The 23,892-nt window shown below is 41.5% G+C and overlaps 1 protein-coding gene across 5 annotated transcripts; it reads right to left on the minus strand.

Annotated features, from left to right (window-relative positions):
* Positions 1 to 725: 725 nt before the first annotated feature.
* Positions 726 to 22,377, minus strand: cnot3a (CCR4-NOT transcription complex, subunit 3a). Of its 5 annotated transcripts, none has more exons than XM_061776556.1 (18): positions 22,215 to 22,377; positions 21,578 to 21,633; positions 21,349 to 21,416; positions 21,182 to 21,256; positions 20,236 to 20,325; positions 20,032 to 20,160; positions 19,850 to 19,945; positions 19,518 to 19,737; positions 19,305 to 19,432; positions 16,660 to 16,716; positions 11,649 to 12,573; positions 10,171 to 10,276; positions 9,940 to 10,081; positions 8,070 to 8,169; positions 7,649 to 7,844; positions 5,643 to 5,775; positions 3,275 to 3,400; positions 726 to 1,633 (listed from the first exon to the last, which is right to left on the minus strand). In XM_061776556.1, the coding sequence occupies exons 2-18, from the start codon at positions 21,600 to 21,602 to the stop codon at positions 1,535 to 1,537; spliced, it is 2,715 nt and encodes a 904-aa protein (XP_061632540.1). In that variant the 5' UTR covers positions 21,603 to 21,633; positions 22,215 to 22,377; the 3' UTR covers positions 726 to 1,534. The 5 variants fall into 5 exon arrangements, with proteins under 5 accessions (XP_061632540.1, XP_061632539.1, XP_061632543.1 ...); XM_061776555.1 differs by having other exon boundaries at positions 19,305 to 19,438; XM_061776559.1 differs by lacking the exon at positions 21,578 to 21,633 and having other exon boundaries at positions 19,305 to 19,438.
* Between the last annotated feature and the right edge of the window lie 1,515 nt (positions 22,378 to 23,892).

The following is a 23,892-nucleotide window of genomic DNA, read 5'->3' on the forward strand; positions in this document are numbered from 1 at the left end:
TGTTACAACAGCGTGGCTTCGTAGTAAAAGAGTGCGTGTACAAGACTGGCCTGCCTGCAGTCCAGACCTGTCTGCCATTGAAAATGTGTGGCACATTATGAACCATAAAATACGACAACAGAGACCCCGGACTGTTGAACAGCTGAAGCTGTACATCAAGCAAGAATGGTAAAGAATTCCACCTACAAAGCTTCAACAATTAGTGTCCTCGGTTCCCAAACGCTTATTGAATGTTGTTAAAAGAAAAGGTGTTGTAACATAGTGGTAAACATGACCCTGTCCCATTTTTGGAACGTGTTGCAGCCATAAAATTCTAAGTTAATGATTATTTGCTGAAAACAATAACGTTGATCAGTTTGAACATGAAATGTCTTTGTAGTGTATTCAATTAAATATAGGTTGAACATTATTTTCAAATCATTGTATTCTGTTTTTATTTATGTTTAACACAACATCCCAACTTCATTGGAATTGGGGTTGTCATTTTGACAAACTGATTGGCTGGCTACCATTGGTCAGCCACCGCTATAGGAAACTGATTACTGGTAAACAGTGACTAGGTTCCCCACCCTTGCTTTCTAATTTTTAAGACGGAGGTGAGGGCTTTTTACATTCACCCGCCAAGAATCAACATCCCAAATCCTCGTGTAAAGATGTACTGAATGTTGCACACCTTTATTCATATCTCACAAACACAAAATCCATGATAATAATAATAATGCAGGTTTAACTTAAAAACAAACTTTATTGGTAAAGAGAGAGGGAGTCAGAGACCAGTTCAATTGCATAGCAATTTAATCCAAGTCCAATAAGGACGCTATCCCTGTCACAGGGAGAGGCCCTGTGGTCGCTGCTCTCAGTCGACTTTTTGCCTCTCCTTGTTGTTTAAATGGACCACGACAATATCAATAAAACTATTGATAATCGCTCACTATGTCTAATAGTGACCATAACAGGCATTCACAGGGTCTTAAAACGAAGCCAATCCTAAACACCGTGACTAAAATGTCCACTGTGCCTCCCCATTCTCGACCAGAAAGTTACAGTAAATACAGGATGGGCAGTTTACTTAACAATGAAAAGGTTTTTTTGTTTTTTTTTTATGTTTCGTGTCGAGTCAAAAAGGAGTCTGGAAGAAATAAAGAACAGAAACGATAAGAAACATGCATTAGAGGGAGGGTCGGGCTTTCCTAATGCCACATACTGAGTGTGCACACAAACAGGCACAAACGCACGCGTCGCGCGATGACCCTCTCGGCTCAGGCAGCGCAAGGACGTTTGATCGAGAGACGAGGACGAGAGCCCATGGGGCGTTTTTTTTTTCTTCTTCCATTTGGTCAAGGGCCAGGCGCTACTTAAGCGAGGAGGGCTTCGCGTGAGACACAGGCTATACAGACGCTGCTCTCCGCTTTGTTTTTTTATGTTGAGAGCGTTTTCTACTACACATCACAATCTCTATCCACAGTTTGGAGTTCAGTCTCGGAATGTCGACAGCAGTACATTTGTGTCTCTCGGTGTCCTCCGGGGAGGGGCGTCACTGCAAGTCTCGGTCTTCCAGGTACCTGTACTCGAACGTGAAGCCCTCCTTCTTCCGCTGGCCCCATTTCTCATAGTCAAAGTAAATGTAAGTGCCCTGTGGGACACCAAAAACAACAGCCGTCAGTTCGCTGACAACAAACATGTTTGTACAAGCTATGTATTGCTCAACCAAGCGACAGCTCATAACTGGAAAATGTCCAATGTATAGTACAACCTCATTTGGATGACAAGATCATAAGCAAACGTTAGAAGTGTGACAGTTTTTGGTTTTTTTTCTTCCATATGAACAGTGCTTGTCTTTGTTTTAAACTTTTATGACAATTGAAAACATTGAAAACTGAGACGCATGCACTGAGTTTTGTTGTACTATCAACAGTTGTTAACTTATTTTAACAGTTGTGTGATGAATAAGAATGTTAAAGTTAGGCACGTGACAGATTAACTATTTTTCACTCACCATCAGGGCCTTAGCTGAAAAAGGGTATTAAGAATGTTAAAAAGTAAGACAGTTTTAGTTCTAATATTAACAGTAGTTCACTTCTTACACTTGTGTGAAGAGTAAGAATTAGGCTGCAACTAATTATTTTCATAACTGATTATATTTCCATATTTTTTTCAATTAATTGATGAATTGGATAATTTACATCCCTTTAATAAAAGACATTATTTCAAATTGACAGTGTAGAAAATGCATGAACAAATTGCTTATGATTCAGTTACCAGTTTGGTCGTGTAAAGATCCAGTTTGGTCCATTACAAGTCAGAAAACGGGCAATAGTGATCGTTTTCCAAAGTCAAAGCAGATGTTTGCAAGTGTCTTATTTTGATTAAACACAAACATCAATCTGCTTTTATGGAGGACTACAGAAATCTGAGAATATTTACCCAACTAAACTAAACGATGGCTCTAAACAATTAAAAAAATTAAATGCATGAAAGTAAATCTTTTCAAGGTGCCATATTTTACCAAACCAACTTTTTCTAGCATTTGGGATGTAATATTGGCTCTATGGTGCCTTAGTGCACATGTGAAACATGAATTAAAATCGTCCACGTGTTCCTGAATTAAGATGTTTTTCTGCTGAGACGCCTGAAATCAGGTTGTTGGAATTTCTCGAGCTTATCTATGTCACTCGCGAAGATCTCTGCCTACCTCTCCGCTTGTGCTCTCACAAATGGGTCTTCTACTCGGAGGCAACCAATCAGAGGAAAGGGGGCCATCTTAGCCAAATATGGACAAAGCGGATACAAAACTGGGTCAAACAGAAGTAACTGTCAGAGGGGCCTTTTCTGGACAAAACCAAGGTGTTTTTTTAAATGAAATTGACACTTTTATACTAAATCCATCTTAGAGAGTGACTCTATGGAGGTCTAAATATGTCACCTTTAAGATTAATTCAAGAAATTATCTTGAATTTGTGTGATGATTTAGAATATTGAAATGCTAAATACATGACTAGTTTTTACTTTTATAAATAGTTAACTTCCTGTATATTTGTGACAATGATTCAAACTTAAAAAAATGAAAGTGTTTTATATTAGTAACAGTGATTCACTTACAGTGTATGACTGTTACAAATGTTAAAATGTTACTTAAAACACTGCCTGCAATGTTGGTTTTATGACCATTTGGGCTGTGGAGATTATTTCCATTTCCCTTATTTCCTACAGGATAATAACTTGGACGTGCTTGACGTTTGGATATTCAAGTGTAGTGCACAGAAGAGAGTCTCACCTGTTCAAATTCATCAGTGATAGTCTTGGGCTCCTCGTGCCTCTGGAACCACATCATGTACTTGGTGTGAAACCTCCATGACTGCTTCTTCAGCGCCTTGGCGGACAGATACTGAGCCTTGGTGCCCTGGGAGATGCAACAAAGCAAGACTGATGTTTTTTTTTCCCCCCCACAAAAATATGACTACCCATTTTAATCAAGGTTTCCCAATCATTTGTAGAACAAGAAAATCACAAAAACAAATATAGCTTTTTTGGGTTTTTTTCTGTTTTGCGATATACTTTAATTTCCTCTGATACCAAACAAGATTTGAAACTTCATTTTTTTCCCCCCAGTAAGATTTTCCTTGCGTTACAACTCCTTAAACAAATAATTGAATTTTATAATTGGTTTTTTTCCTCCCCTTTACAGGTAATGTGAAAATAAGTGCTTCCTCTTGCAAAAATGCCCCCTTTGTCAAAACATGTAAACAACACCATACTTAATAAGTTAACATTTTAACCCTCAGGCCTTGCTCAATTTTACCACCCTTTATGGCCACATAGTCTATTATTTTTTTTGTGTTTCTTTTACTGCATAGAGTTCCTAAACACCCAAAAATAAAAGTAAAATAAAAATATTTTTTTTACACTACAATTCCAGTTAGTTTGCACAATGTGCAGGCTGGAAGACAATCTCAAAAATGACCTATCCTCTTGTTATTCACTAAAAAAAACACCTATACTTCCACCATATAGTGCCAAGGAATTATGTTCAAGTGAATTGAGGAGGTTCATTTAGACGAAAGTAGTGTTTTGCTGCCATCTATAAACCTTTTTAAGGGAGGGCATTAATTAGAGTTGCAACCATTAATTGACAACTATTGGATTATCAAAATGAGTCAACTATTTTCATAATCGCTTAATCGTTTAGAGACATTGCTTAACTTAAACTTATCCAAATCCACGGAATTTCAGCCTGTCAACCATCTTTGTGTTTAGTCAAAATAAGACATTTGCAGACGACAGCCTTTATTTTAGAAAACACTGATCAACATTTTCCCATTTTCTGAAATGTTACGGACCAAACATAACTGATTCATAATCAATTCATGGAAAAAAATAATAGTCAGTTGAATCGATTACAAAAATAATCGTTATTTACAGCCGTAGTGTGAACAACCTGCAAGTGACATGTCGCTGAACCTGAAGAAGCCTCAAAATCAAACTAGTAGCCTTTCCTTTGCATTAATCAGTAACCAAGTAGCTTTCAGTTCCAAAAAGGTTTGAGTGTACAACATCACGCCCACTCATGTAATATTGCTTAACTGTTGTTGATTTGGATTGAATATAAACAGTCCCCGGGGAAAAAACTTTTGTAATCAAATTTTATGTAACATTTTTTTTATTCAATTAATTGATTGAATAATGAGTAGAATAACTGATTCTAAAAATATTATATTGTGGTCAATTACTGATTTTTATTATCTGCAGCAATCTGACAGAAAATAAAACTAAAAATGTTGACAAAGTGTTGAGTCTTGAATGAAAACTATTTTCCCCAAATTGTATGTATGTATAAATAAGGAATTTTTTTTTAAAAATGTAGTTTTCATGGGTTAATTGGGCAAAATGGGCCACAATAGAGCCAAAAGGCAAATTGTGACGTAAACAAGACATTACTGATATATTGAAAATACTGAAGCCGTAAATAAATAAATTAATTAATTAATAAATGAAAAAAAAAAACAGACCCCAACCCTTGTGAAGATGCTTTACAGTTGCATTAATGAATCTAAAACTTTTTTTTTTTTTTTTTTTTAAAGAAAAAGGGAAGTTCGGTGGACACAAATTGTCAGCATAAATCCTAGCGGGTCAATGGTCAACAATTTTAACAATAAAATGCAAACTGCTCCACTCGGTTAGTCCATATGTGTGCTCTCTCACACTCTTTTGTACGTAGAGTTGTATAAGTGAGGCAAGGTGACCGCGCCAAAGTATTTGGCGCTTGGAAGCACATGCCTCATGTTTCCAACATTCACATTCATTAGCAACATATAAATGGGTACTTTGGTAATGTTGAGTGCGACTGACTTTGTGATTGCCTTCTACTGTGCTCATCATTCGAAAAACATTGTGAAAGTTTCCCAGCGGGAATTAAAGTCGCTAGTTGTAAAAAGGCACCGGTGTTCCCCTCCCCATTTGCAATGCGCCACTCACAAATTCACCTATTCACAGAAACTATCCTATTTTATTCACTGAATCTTGCTGCCAAGGAACTATTATGCTTAGTGAGGCGAGGCACTTTTATTAGACAGACCAAAGCTGCTAAATTGAGTACATTTCTAGATGAGATGCTGTGGACTGAGCAGACAATTACACGGGCTCACCTCCAGGTAGTAGAAGATAAAAAACAGTGTTTCTGTGGACAGTCGCTGGTAGAACTCTATGGAGTCTGAGTGGTGCGGAGGCATCTGATAATGGAAGGGCAAGGTGGGGCACGGGTTCCTCATCAGGTATTGCCTACAAGGATTAGAAACCAATTATATAGATGCAAGCAAATACAGCCAACCCCCACGTTTAACCCACCCATGATAGGCCAAAGTCCGCACGACAGAGACCTTATTGATGTTTTTATATAGTTTTACTCCTTTGACACCCTTTAATTGCATTTAAATTAAAACACACTTTTTAAAGTATTCCTGCACATCTGCTCGCACTCTCACGGTCAAGAAATGGAAGACTCATACAACATCTGAGAAAACAAAAAGAAGATTCTCTTGCGCAAACAGTTCTCCAAATAAAAGGCAAGACACAAAAGAAAATAATTTAACATTGTATACAGTGGAAGCTCGATAAAACTGACCCAGATATAACGCATATCGGATAAAACGGACCGTCGTGACTGAACAATATGTCCAAAAATAGTTTCCATTTGTCACAAACTGCTGTTGACAAAGTCTGTTAGTTCCAGTTCAGAATTGGCCGCTGTTGTTTACTGGCGCAATGCAGGCCGAGGATGGGACTGACCTATTTTCGGGTCACAAATATAAAGTTGTGCTCATAGGTTTACATACCCTGGCAGAATTTGTGATTTCTTGGCCATTTTTCAGAGAATATGAATGATAACACAAAAACCTGTCTTTCACTCATGGTTAGTGCTTGGGTGAAGCCATTTATTATCAAACAACTGTGTTTACTCTTTTGAAATCATAATGACAGAGACTACACAAAATGACCCTGATCAAAAGTTTACATACCCTTGAGATTTTGGCCTGATAACATGCACACAAGTTGACACCAATGGGTTTGAATGGCTACTAAAGGTAACCAGCCGTGTACACCTGTGATCTGTCTGCTTGTAATCAGTGTGTGTCTGACAGACCCTTGCACTGACATCTCTGGATTCTGAGTCATGGGGAAAGCAAAAGAATTGTCAAAAGATCTGCGGGAAAAGGTAATTGAACTGTATAAAACAGGAAAGGGATATAAGAAGATACCCAAGGAACTGAGAATGCCAATCAGCAGTGTTCAAACTCTCTTTAAGAAGTGGAAAATTAGAGATTCTGTTGAAACCAAACCACGATCAGGTCGACCAACAAAAATGTCTGCCACAACGGCCAGGAAAATTGTTCGAGATGGGAGGAATACAAAAACAAGCCTCTAGAGTCTGGAACATGCTATTTTTGGTACAGTAACAGTCTTTTTGTCAAGCCGTTCGCCTTTGGCAAAGGATTTGGAATTAGGAAGCACACTAATTCTTCGTGATTCATGAAAGCGACTCGCCTACAATGAGAACTGTCTATCAACAATGTCACCATGACCAATCACAAGCGTGGTAAGTTTGGATGAAATGTGAAACCTTTAAACATTTGAAAGCTTTTTCTTTGAATATATATTTATTTACAATAAATTTGTACTGTACTGGGCGTTTTAGGCCACGGCAAAACCTACAAAATAATTTTGTACTGTACAGTAATATGGGTGCATATCGTCTTTAAAAATAATAATAACAAATAAATAAATAAAAAGTGTTTCAATGTAACAAGTAACGGAAAATCGGCTATATCGGAAGACATATAACATAGAATGCGAAACGCTATAGATGGGCTATGAGAAACTAGCATAGATGTGTCATTGGAAATTTTAAACCTCCAAATAACTGCTACTTTAACTCACATGGAGCAGCAACATGTGCTGCCCAGCGTGTTGTGGCACAATGTGGTATTACAATGAAGGTACGCAACTCTAAATTTGGACTTGCATCTATATACTAAAAACCCATGAAAAACAATTACTTAAAATATAGCAGGTCCGCAAATGATGAGCCGCGATATACTGGAGACACAAAATGTCAATTCCAAATCCATGCCAACAACTCCCTGCCCTCTCTCACCTGATCCTCTCAGAGTCGGACGGGTGCGGCATGTGCGTCCACGCCGACTCTTGCATGGCCTGCTGGTACAGCTGGTCTTTGGGGAGGGGGGTGGGCCCCAACGGACAGACGCCAAGCGACGGTGGGATGCTGACCTCGGACACGGATGGCTGCGGGGCGGCTGGGGTGCCGGGCGCCGTTGACGACGAGAAGATGTCTACGGGAACGAGATGAAAAGAAGAGCAGGTCACCAACAGTGTTCACTAACAAACTGTAATTTACTCCCTACTCGGTGGAGGAACTACACTCTAATTGTGCTTTCATTGAGATGTACGACCGTGTGTAGACATTCATGTAGTCTAACTAAGGACTATATGAAGCGTACTACTGCTAGAGCAGTGGGAGGTGAACTGGAGAGAAAACGACATGTGAGCGTTCTGACCTCTTTCCGTTAGGTGCAGGTTTGGGATATCTCCGTCAAGGCCCGATCCCAGGGCCGCCCTCTCCGCCATGGCCTTCAAGGAGATAAGAGGCTCGGGAGCCTGAGGAGAGGATGAGAAGGACAGGATATTAATACTAGAAGCATACAACGTTTAGTGTCGAGGTGAAAGAGCAGTGTTCTTGATATAAACAATAGGAGCTCAATTAGTCACAATCTGCCCATGTGCTGCAGTTGAAAAGGTTTGGACAACGCAAGCTCTAACCCTTTCATGCTGCCTGTGAAACCGGCATTGAGATTACAGAATGACTAAAGAGAGAGTATTTCCATGCAGACATATAGTCAGTTTCTATCATTTTTGTCGCGTAATGTCATCTGGTGACAGGGGTAGATCGACTTGCCCTTAGTAGGAAATCTGATTTCCAATGCACTTGTTTTAGTAGGTGGACGGAAATTTCCCATTTTCTGGGATGGACAGATACTTTATTCATCCAGAGAGGGAATTTGAATTGCCACATCAGCAATATTCAGACTTACCTACAGTGGGACCTTGACTTGAGTTTAATTTGTTCCATGACCAATATTGTAAATCAAATTTTATAATCAAATAAATTTTACCCATTGAAATGCCATTCACCTGTTCCACCCCCCCCCCAAAAAAAACCACACATTTTTTTTGCTATGTTAACGAAACATAAGGCCGCACCCCGAACCCGACTTGGAATGGACCATTGCAAAAAAAATGACAGTTGGCGACTCACACCCGCATATTGAGCAATTTCATCTACTGACACACTGCGACGTTAAACCATGACCCTGTTCCGGCATATTGAGCTGTATCACTTTTATAAACTATAAAAAGATAGCGTGATGGTCAAGGAAGAAGCTGGTTGCTACAGAGATGATGTGGGCTAGAATAAAGGAGAGAGTGTGGATATTTTGAGAGGTTGCCTTGCCCCCACTGGCTGTATCGGTGTGCTACATACATCGCTCGCATGCATGTTGGCAACAGTATACTGTACTATATTTGTACGGCTTGATGACAGAGCGGCGGCTAGCTGGGTCTCGTTAGATTAAAACGTGAAAATGTATTTGTGCGTGGGGGGAAGCTTATGTGCATTTTGAGTGGCTGTAATCTGCAACGTTCAGACACCATGTAACGGCAATTAAAATTTTGAATCGGCACGAAACCAGTGGCCAACCCTAGGCCACTCGTGAAAACTAGTTGCGGAACCCTGCACTGGCTCGGCCACATTGCTCATTGTGCAGCAGGCTTAAGAAAAATAGCGCTGTACTGTATAAAAAAAATAAAACGTAATTAGAGAATGTAAAGAAAATAACTGGATATATAACATGCACTCTCGTATTTGTGAGTTGCATGTGTCTTTAAGGGGCATGGCCTAATGAGTGACATCAGTAGCTAGATTTAGGCTGGCCAGTGTGAGTTGGCGGCCTCTAGCAGCTCGTAGCGTTTTCATTTTATATTTCTGTCTTTCACCGTTTGTCCCGTTTAAAAAACAAAACAAAAAAACAAACAAACAAAAATGGCTGAATATCCACAGGGCATTACAGTACAGGAATTGCTCCATTTTTTTCAACTTCACTCAAGCAGTAGCTTATCTGAAGCTTGCATGTAGCTCAAATATTGACTCGCAGCACAATGCAAAAAAAAAAAAAAAAAAAAAAAATCGACCAGGCTCATAACTTAAAAAGGTTGGGGTGAAGGTATCAATGTACAATATTTCTTATTTGTTCATGACTGATTGTTGGTAAACCTCACACATTTCCTCCTCTGACATGCGTGGTGATCTTAAAGAGGTGTGATCCGTCCGCTTCACACAGAGGATTTTGGCTAATCAATTAGGTGGTTCACCTTGAGGCCCTCTGAAGCCTGTGTGTAGGAGTGGGGCCCGTTGAGGAGGTTTCCTCCGCCGGGTGTGCTGTCCGAAAATGAGGGCGACGGCGAGCTGGGGGGCAGTGTGATGGAGCTGATTAAACTGGGGCCGTTGTCCAACCTGCATGGGAATAGAGGGTGAGTAAGTGTCACCTCTAGTCCATTCTGCAATGACCAGAATGAAGAACGGAAAAGAAAACAGCAACGTACGGCTGACTGGTTGATGAACTGAGGGATGATGGCTGGCTGCTTTGAGACTGGCTCGGTGTGCTGAGAGCTGATTCTGTGGAACTTTCAGCCACTACGGCACTGTAACCTGAAGGACATCACAGCAAATCACTTACATAGAGGAAAATGGTGCAGACTTCCATTTTGAGTAGGGCTGGGGAACCTTTTTCAGCCCTCCAAAGGCCTTAATAAATTACAAACAAATTATAAACAAAATATGACGTACAAACAAAAGTTTATTACTTGGGCACTGGCTTTATTACAGTGGCACTGACGTCTGATTTCAAGGTTATGAACGGAGTACGATAAAACTAGTTCACGCAGCAGCCTAAGAATACGTGGTTATGCAGCATAGGAAGGCAGGCTCAATTCCCGCCGTACCTACTGCATTTCATTTGACTGTTGGCCAACAATTGTTTTTCATACAAATATCTACTGTAATTATGATTTAGCGCATGTAAGTGATGAGACCACAGCAAGTCGGAATGACTTGCATCCAAACGGAACTCCATCGCAAAACTGAGGGTTCCAATAAAAACGAGGGTTCCAAAATAAATAATCATTTCGTAGTGTTAAAGTTTAATAAGATGTAAAATAAAATGTAATAAAAACTAACCGTTCTCTAACAACAAGCGTAACAGGAAAATTCACAACAGGCATTTGATCCATAAATCGACCATTAAATCTCCAAGGACTTGTACTTCTATGCCTTTCTGGGACTCTTCCCGTATTTCTGTTGCAACCTGCTCATGACACACTGACATTAAGCTCAGTAGCCAAAAGTTAGTGTATTTTAGGTTCATTCTGAAATTTAACCCAAAAGCTGAATACCCCTAACTTTTTATGAGTAGTTTAAACACTAGCCTAGGACATGGACAGTAGTTACTCAGATACTCATATTTCAAATGATGTCAAACATTTTTGGGACACCCAGTATTATGAGCATTTGCAGGATAAAACGTTTTTGTTTTTCCGAAAAGAGTTCCTATGACATTTTATTTTAAGAATTGCATGGTGGATGAAAAATGCAGACCATGACAGAGGTGCCCCGCCGCTGCTTGAGAATAAAGATGTGTACTGTACATCAGCAAATGCCTACCAGTCTGATGCATTTATTACAAATAATTTGTCTTTGGTCATCTATCTATGCCAGCAACATATAGTGACAGGCAGAACAATTAAATGCTCTCCAACTAGATGGGAGAAGAAATTTTACAGAAAAGTATGTAGTTAATACTGCGTTAATGTACATTAGTGATAGACTAAAGCATGTTCCGGTATACGTGCAAATTTCAGCATGATAAAGCCGTCATAGGAAGGGAACTCATTCGTAAACCAGAAACAAATATTTTGTAGTCTTATAACGTGGAAGGTCTATAATTAACCTCCCGACATCAGCGATATGCTCAATAAAGATTGGGAAACACTTATGTACACAACCAGGCCACGAGTCTACATACTTGTGCTTCCATTCTGCTTGAGTCCGCTGGGTGGTCGTGCGGGCGCGGTGCTCACACCTCCGACCATCCCGACACTTCCACCGTTACCCCCCATCATGCCGACTACTCCGGGAGAAGCGCTGACGGAACTGGGGGGCACCTGAGATGCGGCGGGCGACGCGTTCTGCCCGGACACCAGGCCCAGAATACTGCCGCTCAGCGAGACGTGGCCGGTGCTGGAGCCGAGCAGGCCGAGCGCCGTGGCCGCCCCGTTGGTGGTGACTCCACTGGAGCCGGATGTGGTGATGATGGAAGTGCTGCTTTCCACTGAAATGCTGGATGGCGTGCTGCTGTTGCTCAGGCCCAAGCCCCCCGCTGCCGCCTGCGCGTAAGGGGCGGGCGTTGACCCTGAAATGAGCCCCGCCATCGTGCTTAGGGACGTGGAGTGGACCCCCAAGCCGAAAGCCGACATCTGGTTGGCGCTGCTGGTCCCTGTAATGCCACCTTTGCCTAAGCCCAGGCCAATCCCGAGTCCCAAGCTGGACACAGGGGTGGACCCGGACGAAGGCTGAGACAGGGAACTGGCAGCTGATGAAATGGGCGTGCTGGGTGTGGGCAGAGATGGGGTGGTGGATGCTGGGAGCAGCAGGTTGTTGGGCGGACTAGGGGTGCTGTTTGAGGGGGCCGAGGGTTTGGACAGAGGCGGTTGCTGCTGCTGCGTTTGGTTCTGTGGCTGAGGTTGTTGCTGCTGCTGCTGCGCAGGCAGATGCTGATGCTGTTGCACGGCGCTGCTGAAGCTTCCTATTAGGCCACTGCTGGTCGGAACCACAGGTACGCCTCCGACCACACTCGCCATGGACACCAGGGAGGAGGATGAGGAGGAGCCGGACGTGGTGGATGAAGAGAAGGAGGAGAGCAGAGAGGGTGTGCCGTTCTTAACAGGTGACTGGAAGCCAAAAAGCACCAAACAGAACATGTCAGATAGGCGTGTCTGCAATTACAGATTATAGCTGTAATAAGGTCAAGTCTACATGTGCATGTATAGTTTCAAAAAAGGTTTGTCTGAGCTTTTCGTCCACACACAAACTTATTGCTGTATTCGGATTCATTCACTCATTCCATACAGAGAACTATAATCACTCACCAGTACCTGTGAGTACCAGTAATCACTCACCAGTACCTGTAAAATGAAAAGGTTTTCGAACACGACGCGGGTGCACTATTAATTACATAATTGTTGCTGTTGCGTAATTACAAAGTACCATATCATATAATTTTATATTGGTACTTTTTTTTATGTTTTAACCAGAGTTTATTTTTCAAAATGAATAAACTTCGTCCATCTGTGTTATGATATGTTGCTACTCATGAATTTGTCTCGTGCTGAAAATCAAACAATACACCGGAAACGGAAAATCATTTTTCTCTATTGGCGCAATTCATCATGGGATATATTGCTTTTCAAGACACATTGATGCATACATTTATGGCATTCAATAGGGGATAACCTATACTTACTACACATTCGAACAGCACTACAAAATGGCAAACTCACTATATGGGGAACAATATGGTGGACAGGGAAAGGGAGAGATTCTGAACACAGCGTATGTCATTTGTCACATCAGTGACGTGATTTTATGCTTTTAAACTGTCTTCGAAAATAGAAGGTCTACCGACGTTTCATTACAAGGGCAGAATTAATTTCCTGCAACATGTGCCACATGTAACACCTACAAGTGATTAAACATTCAAGGAGTCCACGGTTTTTCCTGATGCCAACAATGCGTTCCGAGGTCATGAATGGCGCGCGACTAGTTTGCACAGAAGTGTAAGATGTCGTGGTCACGCTCAGTACCGTTTTTCATTTGATTGCTTAATTTTTATGGATGAAGTCTTTTTCCCAAAAATATTTATTGTAATTATGACATTTCAAGGTTATGAACCTTTTAAGACTTGTCTCTCAAGCTCCATTTACAGTTAGGCCCAAAAAATATTTGGACAGTAACAAGTTTTGTTATTTTAGCAATTTACGAAAACATATTCAGGATACAATTATATAATTAATATGGGCTTAAAGTGCAGACTCTCAGCTGTAATTTGAGAGTACCCACATCCAAATTGGAGTAAGGGTTTAGGAATTACACCTTGGTAATACATAGCCGCCTCTTTTTCAAGGGATCAGACGTAATTGGAAAATTGACTCAGTAGGCTACAAAATAAAATAAGGCTGCATGGGCTCTTCCCTCATTAAACTGTCATCAATTAAGCAGTTAAAAGGTTTGGAGTTGATTCCAGGTGTGGCGTTTGCATTTGGAAGCTGTTGCTGTGAACACACAACATGCGGTTAAAGGAGCTCTCAATGGAGGTGAAACAGACCATCCTGAGGCTGGAAAAAAGGAAGAAATCCATCAGAGAGATAGCAGAAATGTTAGGAGTGGCCAAATCAACAGTTTGGTACATTTTGAGAAAATAAGAGTGCACTGGTGAGCTTGGGAACTCAAAAAGGCCTGGACGTCCACGGAAGATAACAGTGGTGGATGATCGCAGAATCTTTTCCATGGTGAAGAAAAACCCCTTCACAACATCCACACAAGTGAAGAACGCTCTCAAGGAAGTAGGTGTATCAGTATCTAAGTCTACCATAAAGAGAGAGTTCATGAGAGTAAATAAAAACAATTCACCACAAGGTGCAAACCATTCATCAGCCTCAAAAATAGTAAGGCCAGAATTTACTTTGCCAAAAAACACCTGAAGAAGCCAGCACAGTTAGGATCAGCATTCTTTGGACAGATGAGACTTAGATCAACCTGTACCAGAATGATGGGAAGAAGAACGTTTGGAGAAGAAGTGGAACAGCTCATGATCCAAAGCACACCACATCTTCTTTAAAACATGGTGGAGGCAGTGTGATGGCATGGGCATGCATGGCTTCCAATGGCACTGGGTCACTTGTGCTTATTGATGTGACGAACGACAGAAGCATCCAGATGAATTCTGACGTGTATAGGGATATACATTCTGCTCAGATTCAGCCAAATGCAGCAAAGTTGATTGGACGGCGCTTCACAGTACAGATGGACAATGATCCAAAACCTACTGCAAAACCAACCCAGGAGTTTTTTAAAGCAAATAAGTGCAATATTGGCGGCACGGTGGACGACTGGTTAGAGCGTCAGCCTCACAGTTCTGAGGACCGAGGTTTAATCCCCGGCCCCGCCTGTGTGGAGTTTGCATGTTCTCCCCGTGCCTGCGTGGGTTTTCTCCGGGCACTACGGTTTCCTCCCACATCCCAAAAATATGCATTCATTGGAGAATCTAAATTGCCCGTAGGTGTGATCGTGAGTGCGAATGGTTGTTTGTTTGTATGTGCCCTGCGATTGGCTGGCAACCAGTTCAGGGTGTACCCCACCTCCTGCCCGATGTTAGCTGGGATAGGCTCCAGCACGCCCGCGACCCTAGTGAGGAGAAGCGGCTCAGAAAATGGATGGATGGAAGTGCAATATTCTCCAATGGCTGAATCAATCACCAGATCTCAACCCAATCAAGCATGCATTTCACTTGCTCAAGACGAAGCTTAAGGCATAAAGACCCACAAACAAGCAACAACTGATGACAGCTCCAGTTCAAGGCCTGGGAAAGCATCACAAAGGAGGAAACCCAGTGTTTGGTGATGCCCATGGGTTCCAGACTTCAGGCAATCATTGCCTACAAAGGATTCTCAACAAAATATCGAAAAGTAACATTTTACTTAGCGTTATGTTTATTTGACCTATTACGTTTGAACCCCTGAAATGAGGAGCGTTTGTATAAAAATAGCTACAATTCCTACGTTTAATCATATATTTTTGTTCAACCCCTTGAATTAAACCTTAAAGTCTGCTCTTCAATTGTGTTGTAGTTGTTTCATTTCAAATCCAATGTGGCATGCAGAGCCCAACTCATGAAGATTGTGTCACTGTCCAAATATTTCTGGGCCTAATTGTAGATGAGGGTTGATATTAAATTTAATGTGCATTGCTTAATTTTAAAGAGACCATCCAGCATCCTAAAATGCTTTAATGTGGAACGTTTTACCATTTTGAACAGGAATGAAGAATTTCAAACTGAATTCACTTTTGTACGATAGCCAAATTCGAGACAGGTGACTGGACTCATGTTGCGTTTTCAGGATTCTGATGGGCAAAAATGTGCACCAATGTGTTTTAATGTGTAGCGATTTCTTTAAAGGGAACATATTTTGCCAAACCAACTTTTTCTATTATTTGGAATGTTATATTGTCAATATGGTGCCTCAGTAAATATGTCAACGATGAATTAAAATCGTCCACGCATTCCTGATTTAAGATGTTTTTCTGCCAAGAGGCCTAAAATCAGGTCATTCGAATTTCTCGAGCTTATCTACGTCACGAGCGAAGATCTCCGTCTCCCCTTTCCGCTCCCGAGCCAGCGCTGTCAACATAAACACGAGCGCTCTCACAAGTGGGTCTTCTACACGGAGGCAACCAATCAGAGGAAAGGGGGCATGCTTTTCCCAATATGGACAAAGTGGATATAAAACTGGGCCAAACAGAAATAGCAGTAAGAGGGGCTTTTTCTGGACACTCGTATGACAAGGTGTTTTTTTTTTTTTTTCAAATGAAACAGACACTTTTATACTAATTCCATGTGAGGGAGTCACTCTATGGAGGTCTAAATAGTCAAAAGATGGAACCTTTAATACCCTGTTGTGTGTGATCGTAGCTCTTTAACCCGATCTAGGAAAAGAAAGCTTTTTAAAAACTACCCATGTACGTGTGGTCATGGCTCAAGTGCACACGGAGGAAAGTGTAGTGTAAACTAAAGAGGCCCAACGTAAGCTGAAGATGACAGAACCAAACCAGAAGTACCCAGCCGTGGTCCCACAGAGACAAAAGTGCTGCAATTTTATGGACAGGAAGCCTTCAGCCACTGTGACTCTTCAGGACGAAGGGTGAAGTGCGTGTCACTAAACTGTTCATCTAGCCACACAGCACAGATGAGAGCCTCTCACCTGACTAACTTCACTGTCTGTTGAACGTCCCCTTTTCTTATCGTCCTCTGAGTTCTCCTATAGGAGGAGATACTTTCATGTGACAATCCACTTTTTGGAAAGGTTGGGTCAGCACACAAGCCAGTGGATTAGAACACAACGGGGGCTTGCAGGAGGGTTAGCGAGGGGATGGGAAGAGGATGGGCACAACTCAAGAGACGGAATGTACATCACTCAATACAAAGTATTTCCTCATATAGTGGCCAGGGGGCGTTTATTTAAACTGTACGGAGTACCACAGGCATCACCTTTTTTCTTCATTATATTCAAAGCATTGAGACGAAGTTCAACAGTGCTGATTGCAAGGCCGCTTGCCCTCCATTCTGCTCCAATCCGCAGCAGCGTCTCCATTTCTGGAAACTTTCCCACATCCCAAAGCTTTTGCATGTGCTTTTTCTTCGGAGGATTTGCTCCTTTGAGTTCTTTCACAATCTCAAGTTTCGATTCATTCACATTGAACTGCCACGCTGCTTGATGGTTTACTACGTCTTCGGCAACACTGATTACTTTTTGTTTAAAGGCGGCTGAGTAACTCGCCCTTTTAGTAAACATTTCCTACCTTAGGTTTAAATGTATAAAAAACTCACGAGCGAGCATTAATGCCATCTAGTGCAGTAGCAACAGATAACAATAGCAATGTGGCGGTTGACACGAGGACATTAAGGATGCTCCGATGAGCAGCGGCCATTTACCGTAACATATATAAATGTGTGAATGAAAGTGTATAACTTTTACAGAACCCCTAGGTGGCAGTATACATGCATACAATATGAAATATTTTTTTCATTTGCCTTATACCTATGTATAATGCACACCATTGACTTTTGACGATGTTTTTTTTTTTTGGGGGGGGGGTACGTTATACATGAAAAATTACAATAGCCTTTATTTGTATTTATTTATCCAGCTAAGGCAATTGAGAACATACTCTCATTTGCAATGCTGACGTGGCTGCCGACCACAGATAAGAACATTTTTACTTATTTATAATGACAGTTGTCCGTGGAGTTCTTTAGACCTTTCAACAACATATTTGATTGTCATTTTTAAGATAATTAAGGCCTTAATATTGGAAATTCCAATCAAGAGCATGCGCAGAAACCCTGTTCTTATCTTTCTGGATGTTACTAATAAATATTTGCCCTACATGGAATTAATACACTAAAATCTTGCTGTCCAACTCCTTGCTCACTGTATATCCTCCAGCAACACATTCTTGTCAACTTTCTTTGGAATACTCCATGTAATCTGCTATCAGGTTTTATGGCTCCACATAAAATAGTGTGGTTTTTTGTTTGTTGCACAATTGCGCCAAAAACATGGCGCAATTGTCAACGAAGAAACAGATGGCCACAATAATTGATCACCCTTTCACTTACTGTACCCCATGCATTTCTGCAACAGACTCTCCACGCTTAGCTTTCTAGCCATAGTTACCTATGTAATTAGAAATTGGCCGGCTGGGTCATGATTACGCTTAAAACCCGTAAATAAATAAATAAATGTTGTTTAAGCTCATGTGCATGTTTCACTGGCAGTTACATCTGCAATGCTATTTACTTGCACTTCAAATTTGGAATCGCATCCAAACTAGTTGCTGACCATTGGCCACTCATGACAACTAGAGGCCGAACTCCGCACACTACGTGGCAGTTCAGTCAGTTTTGGCAATATGGCTCAGAGAGCGGTGGGCTTCAGAGAACCATTCGCTATTTTTGTTTCCTGAGGGGGAAAGAAAAAGGAAAATCAAGGGCTTGATTTGAGGTGTCACGACCATTTACTCAGGTTTCTGTGGCAATCAATTGGAGAATCAATGAGAGCGGAGGCCACTATTTGAGGAATTACACTATTATAAACTACTCACAAAATGTAAGGGATGTTTGACTTTCAGGTGAAATTTCAGGATGAACCAAAACTACACCATAAACTTTACAGCTGAACTTAATTTGACCTTCTCTAAACTAAGGTTTGTATGCACATTTCCAACTGTTCAATGTCTTAGTACTTTTTTCCACAACTTGTTCTCTAACAAGGAACTGAATGCCAAAGTTCACAACAGATGCTTGATCCATGATTCGAGTGATAGATTTCTAAGGACGTCCACTTGTATGCCTTTCTGTGACTCTTCCAGTCTCTCTGTATCTCCAATGCAACCTGCTGCTGACACTTTGTGACCGTGAGAGCATCCAATGTGAGAACCTTGCAATGGCGAGGTACTGCTGATCAATTGTTGGGCATCATCTCAGTCTCATGTTGTTCAAATGTGAACAACAAGATGAAGAGGACTGTCTAAAAAAATAATTCTAATTGACCCGCGAAATGTATTGCGCCATTCATGGATCAAACACGTGTTGGGAATTATGCCATTCAGCTCCTCGCTAGAGAGTAGTAGAAGGATGAAACCGTGAACAGTTGGACATGTGCATTCAAAAGTTTAGAGAACATCAAATGAACTTCACCTCTCACGGTTATAGTGCCTTTTAGGTTCATCCTGAAATTTCACCCGAAACCCAATATCCCTAACTTTTCGTGAGTAGTGTATCTTCTGTATGTGGTGAACCAGAGCTTGAGTTTAAAGTCCAGCAGGCAAAAGCAGAGAAACTCACAGCAGCGCAGGTGGCCGGCGATGGGGGGATGGGTGACGACGAAGTGGTGGAAGTGGGAGTGCTGCTCGAGTGGAGGAACATCTCATCTTCCATGTTTCCCTGACCCGATGGAGACGTGGCCACTAATGCTGCAGCTTCGAGAAAACGAACAACATTGTGAGTGACACAAAAACAACGTGCTATTTGGAAAAAATCCCAAAAGGTTGTACTCACGGATGTCTTCCAGGTCTAAGTCGTCGTACAAGAACTCATTCTCTTCAAAGTCTGGGTCTTGTGAAGAATCAATGTAGTACTCCACGTCATCTTTGATCTTCTGAATGGCATCCACCGGCACAGAGTCGTTGTCCAGCATACGCAAGATCGTCTCCAACATGCGAATGTGAAACCGGTGCCTCTCGATCAAGCGCTTGAGCTCGTCAATGCGATCTTGCTTCTGCACGATAGGGAGATTTGAATTGGAAATAAGAATGCGGGAGACTTCATTGGGGGGGCTTCATTGGAGTAACATCAACTTGTTTGGAAGGAACAATGTAAAGTGGATTTACCTCTTTATCACCTTTCTTCTTTCTTGTTTGAACCGAAAGAGACTCCACCTCGCTTTCAAACTGATCGACCTGCATATTTAGAGTGTCTATCGTATTCTGGGAGGGGAAGAGATCAGGAAAATAGGGTGATAAAGCCTTGGTTTGATAAAAATTGTCCAACTTAAGTAAGAAAGATGCATTACTGTTAGCCACTGCCCCGTCTCCTCCTTTTCCCTCTGAGCTGGATCCACTTTCTGAGCAAGCCCCAACCCTTCTTTGGAGTAGGCTTTTGTTTTTGTTTCCCGTTCCACCACTTTGAACCGCTCCATTTGCTAAAAATAAAAACGTGAGCCCTTCTTTATTCGAACATAAGCATGACAAATACATATGCTGAAACAGCGGCGTACCGTTTCTATGAGCTTGCGGTTCTCGACTAGCTGCCGTTTGTCTTTGATCTCATTGGAGGCCACCCATGTTTTTATCTGATCCCTCAATCGCTGGAAGGCGAACATGAAAATATTTAGGCTGGATTTACAATGCATGGTTCAAGTTAAATTCATATTTTTTGACGTTCAAGTGGCACAATTCGGATATGCGTCATGGTGATCTCAGTGGGTGAAAACGCACCAGATTTTCAATGCTTAAAGGCTTAAAACACTGCAACATAGATGCTACTTGTTAGCCTGTCTATGGTATTTTGCATTGTGTGCTAGCATTAATCTAATGAAAGGCAAAGTTGTATGGTTGTTTTAAATACATGTAATTCTTTGTTTTGTGTTTAGTTTGACAGCAAACTGGGAGTCGCAATAAACAGCTTGATTCCTTTTTTTCCCCATATCTGCCAAACTGCTGCTTGTCAAGTGAGTTGGGTTCACTACCACCATATAGCACACTTATCTCAAATTTTTGTTCACAAGTCAAAGCAAATTTAAAAAAAACATTGGTCACTCGTAAGTCAAGGTACCAGTCTGTCTGTCTATCGATCGATCCATCTGCCAAGAGCTGCCAGTGGAGTAATGTGGTGGTTACACTCTTTTTCAATGGGGGAAGGACAACTCAATGAATGTTTATCTTTTATATTTGTATTATTGTTTACATCCATGTTGTCACTGGCCAGAGTTGAAATGTGGAGTTATTTATGCTCAATTTTCGGTATTGTTTCATGTGTTCCGTGACTCCATCAGTGTTTAAGAGAGCCATATTAGATTTGTGCCACTTGAAATGAACATGGAAATAGACAGTCAATGTAGACAGTAAATTTCGTTGTTGGACCAGCAACGTAAACGCAGCCTGCGAGACAATTTAATGCATGCACATAAGTGAGAAAATGACAAATCAAGGAATGTGCCATACCTGTAATTTTTTAATCTCTTTCTTGAGGTCAGCTTCATATTTTTCCTTCTGGTTCGCATTGGCTGCATTGTGAAGCTAAAACATAGACGAGGTACATTCCTGGTTAATCAGTGTGGCTTTTCCCCCCAAAAAGAGTCACAAGAAGCAAAAGAGACAAAAGTACTCACCTTTTGCCAAATGTCTTCAAACTGTTCTACGCCTTCCGCTACTTTTTTCAAGCATCTGTCAATCTCACCTGTGTGAGGAGGGATATTATTAAATACACCTGTACCACTGCTCAATGCCACGTTCATTACAATCCGCAACAATGTCACGCAATTGTGGCAAGGTGAGAAGACGACACCATGAGGGAGTGTGTGCCACCACAACTGATGACACTCTCCAACAAGTCTTTACCTTGAAGTTTTCTCTTGTCAGCCATGGCTCTGACTACGACGATGTCCACATTCCGTCTGTCACAAAGTTACCGGTGTTAGCAAAGTGTGTGGGGGGTAATGTAACACCTAACACTCACAGGATCAAACAGCACACAATTCATCAGACCTGCTTGCACCGTTGCCCCCACACTCGAACTGATCATACCTAGCCGTCAAAACACGTTAGCTGCGCACATTCGAAGAGACACGCAAACACAACTACAACACGGCCGTTTCGTCTCTATGTATACAAACAGAATTGCTTCTTCCAATACTGACAGATATGGTTAGCAGCTAGCCTGCTAACATCAGTGCTAGCCAGCTGCTAAGCTCGTCCACCTAGCTCGAGTACCTACGAGCTCGCTTTAAAACGAGTAGCACGATGCATAGCGGTGGATGAACGCTGTATTCATGCAATATTATATGCATAGCTTTGGTATAGTGGTTCTGCGTGTTGAAATGCACAATATTTCAGAAAACGTTCAGAGCGTAAACCTGCTCGCTAATTTGGCTAAGGCATCAAATGCTAGTTAGCGGCTCGGCTAGCCACATTTAGGAAAAAGGGAAACTAGGTCGAGCCGACCACCAAGAGTCGCACTTTTTTTAACGACATTTACCTATAATATGGGCTTTCGTTTGTCTTTTTTCAATAACAGCCAAAACTTATTCCAGAAAGTCTTCTTTACTTCCAAAATTGTGTTTTCTTTTTCGACAAGCTCGCTCACTGAAGTGAAGATGGACGGTGGCTAAAATCCCACTTTCGCATTTTCAGCCCGCCCTAAACCCCATCCAAGCCTTTTGATTGAACGAACTCCATGTCTGTCTATGACGTACTTCCGCTGGGATGAGAACCAGCCATTGGCTCAGCTGTGTGATAGTGACCCCCTCCTCCCGCCCCCCCAACACACGCACGCACGCACACACACGTAAACTCCTGTCAAATGGTAAATTTCTTATTTTTGTCACACATCTATATTATTGGTCAGTCCCCACGTGCGTGTGGTATTTTTTTTACAAATTATTGACCAATCTAAAGTGTTGAAAATGGCTAACTACTACCACCTTTGGCGATGCAATGTTAATGGTTGTAGAAACTCAAATTCTCCTGAAAAGCAAGATTAAGTACAGTTCAGTTGTATTAAACTTGTAAATCCAATGAATTTGCATTTAATCTTTTAGAACTGTTTGTTTTCAAAGGTTTATTTAGGTACAATTTGATTTACAGTGGTGTGAAAAAGTGTTTGCCCCCTTCCTGATTTCTTTTTTTGCATCTTAGTCACACTTGAATGTTTCCTATCATCAAACAAATTTAAGAATTAGTCAAAGACAACACAAGTAAACACAAAATGCAGTTTTTAAATGAAGATTTTTACTCTAAAGAGGGGAGAGGGGGGTACTACATGGCCCTGTGTGAAAAAGTGATTGCCCCCTAAACCTAGTAACTGGTTGGGCAACCCTTAGCAGCAACAACTGCACTCAAGCGTTTGCGATAACTTGCAATGAGTCTCTTGGAGCACTGGAGAATTTTAGCCCCCTAATCTTTCCAGAATTGTTGTAATTCAGCCACATTGGAGGCCACACCAAAGTCTTCATTTTGTTTTTCTTCCGCCATTCAGAGGTGAACTTGCTGGTGTGTTTTGGATCATTGTCCTGCTGCAGAACCCAAGTTCGTTTCAGCATGAGGTCACAAACAGATGGCCGAACATTCTCCTTTAGGATTTTGTTGAATGGTTCCATTTATCACAACAGGTCTTCAGGTCCCGAAGCAGCAAACACCGCCATATTTTACTGTTGGTATGTTATTTTTCTGAAATACAGCATTACTTTTACACCATATGGGAGACACACCTTCCAAAAAGTTCAACTTTTGTCTCATCAACATCATGGGTCTCAGCAAGATGTCTTCTGGCAAAATTGAGACAAGCCTTTCTTAGGGTGGAGTCATGAACACTGACCTCAACTGAGGGGTGCAATTCTTTGAGTGCTGTTGTGAGGTCTTTCGTGACCTCTTAGATGAGTCGTCGCTGCACTCTTGAGGTAATTTTCGTCGGCCAGCCACTCCTAGGAAGGTTCTCCACTGTTCTATGTTTTCCTTATTTGTGGATAATGGCTCTCACTGTGGTTCGCTGGAGTCTCAAAGCTTTAGAAATGGCTTTATAACCATTTCCACACTGCTAGATCTCAATTACTTTCTTTCTCATTTGTTCATGAATTTCTTTAGATTGCAGCATGATGTCTAGCTTTTGAGGATCTTTTGGTCTACTTCACTTTGTCAGGCAGGTCCTTTTTAATTGA

The sequence above is a fragment of the Phyllopteryx taeniolatus genome, chromosome 6, assembly GCF_024500385.1.
Source record: "Phyllopteryx taeniolatus isolate TA_2022b chromosome 6, UOR_Ptae_1.2, whole genome shotgun sequence".
NCBI lineage: Eukaryota > Metazoa > Chordata > Actinopteri > Syngnathiformes > Syngnathidae > Phyllopteryx > Phyllopteryx taeniolatus.

Bases quoted from the DNA above. Each gene is read 5' to 3' on its own strand.
- cnot3a (XM_061776555.1), bottom strand. From the start codon at position 21,602: ATGGCTGACAAGAGAAAACTTCAAG. The intron at 20,326-21,181 runs GTATGGCACATT...TTCGCCTTCCAG, and splicing joins AAGAGATTAAAAAATTACAG to CGATTGAGGGATCAGATAAA. The intron at 1,634-3,274 runs GTGAGACTCTCT...GGTGTCCCACAG, and splicing joins TCACTGATGAATTTGAACAG to GGCACTTACATTTACTTTGA.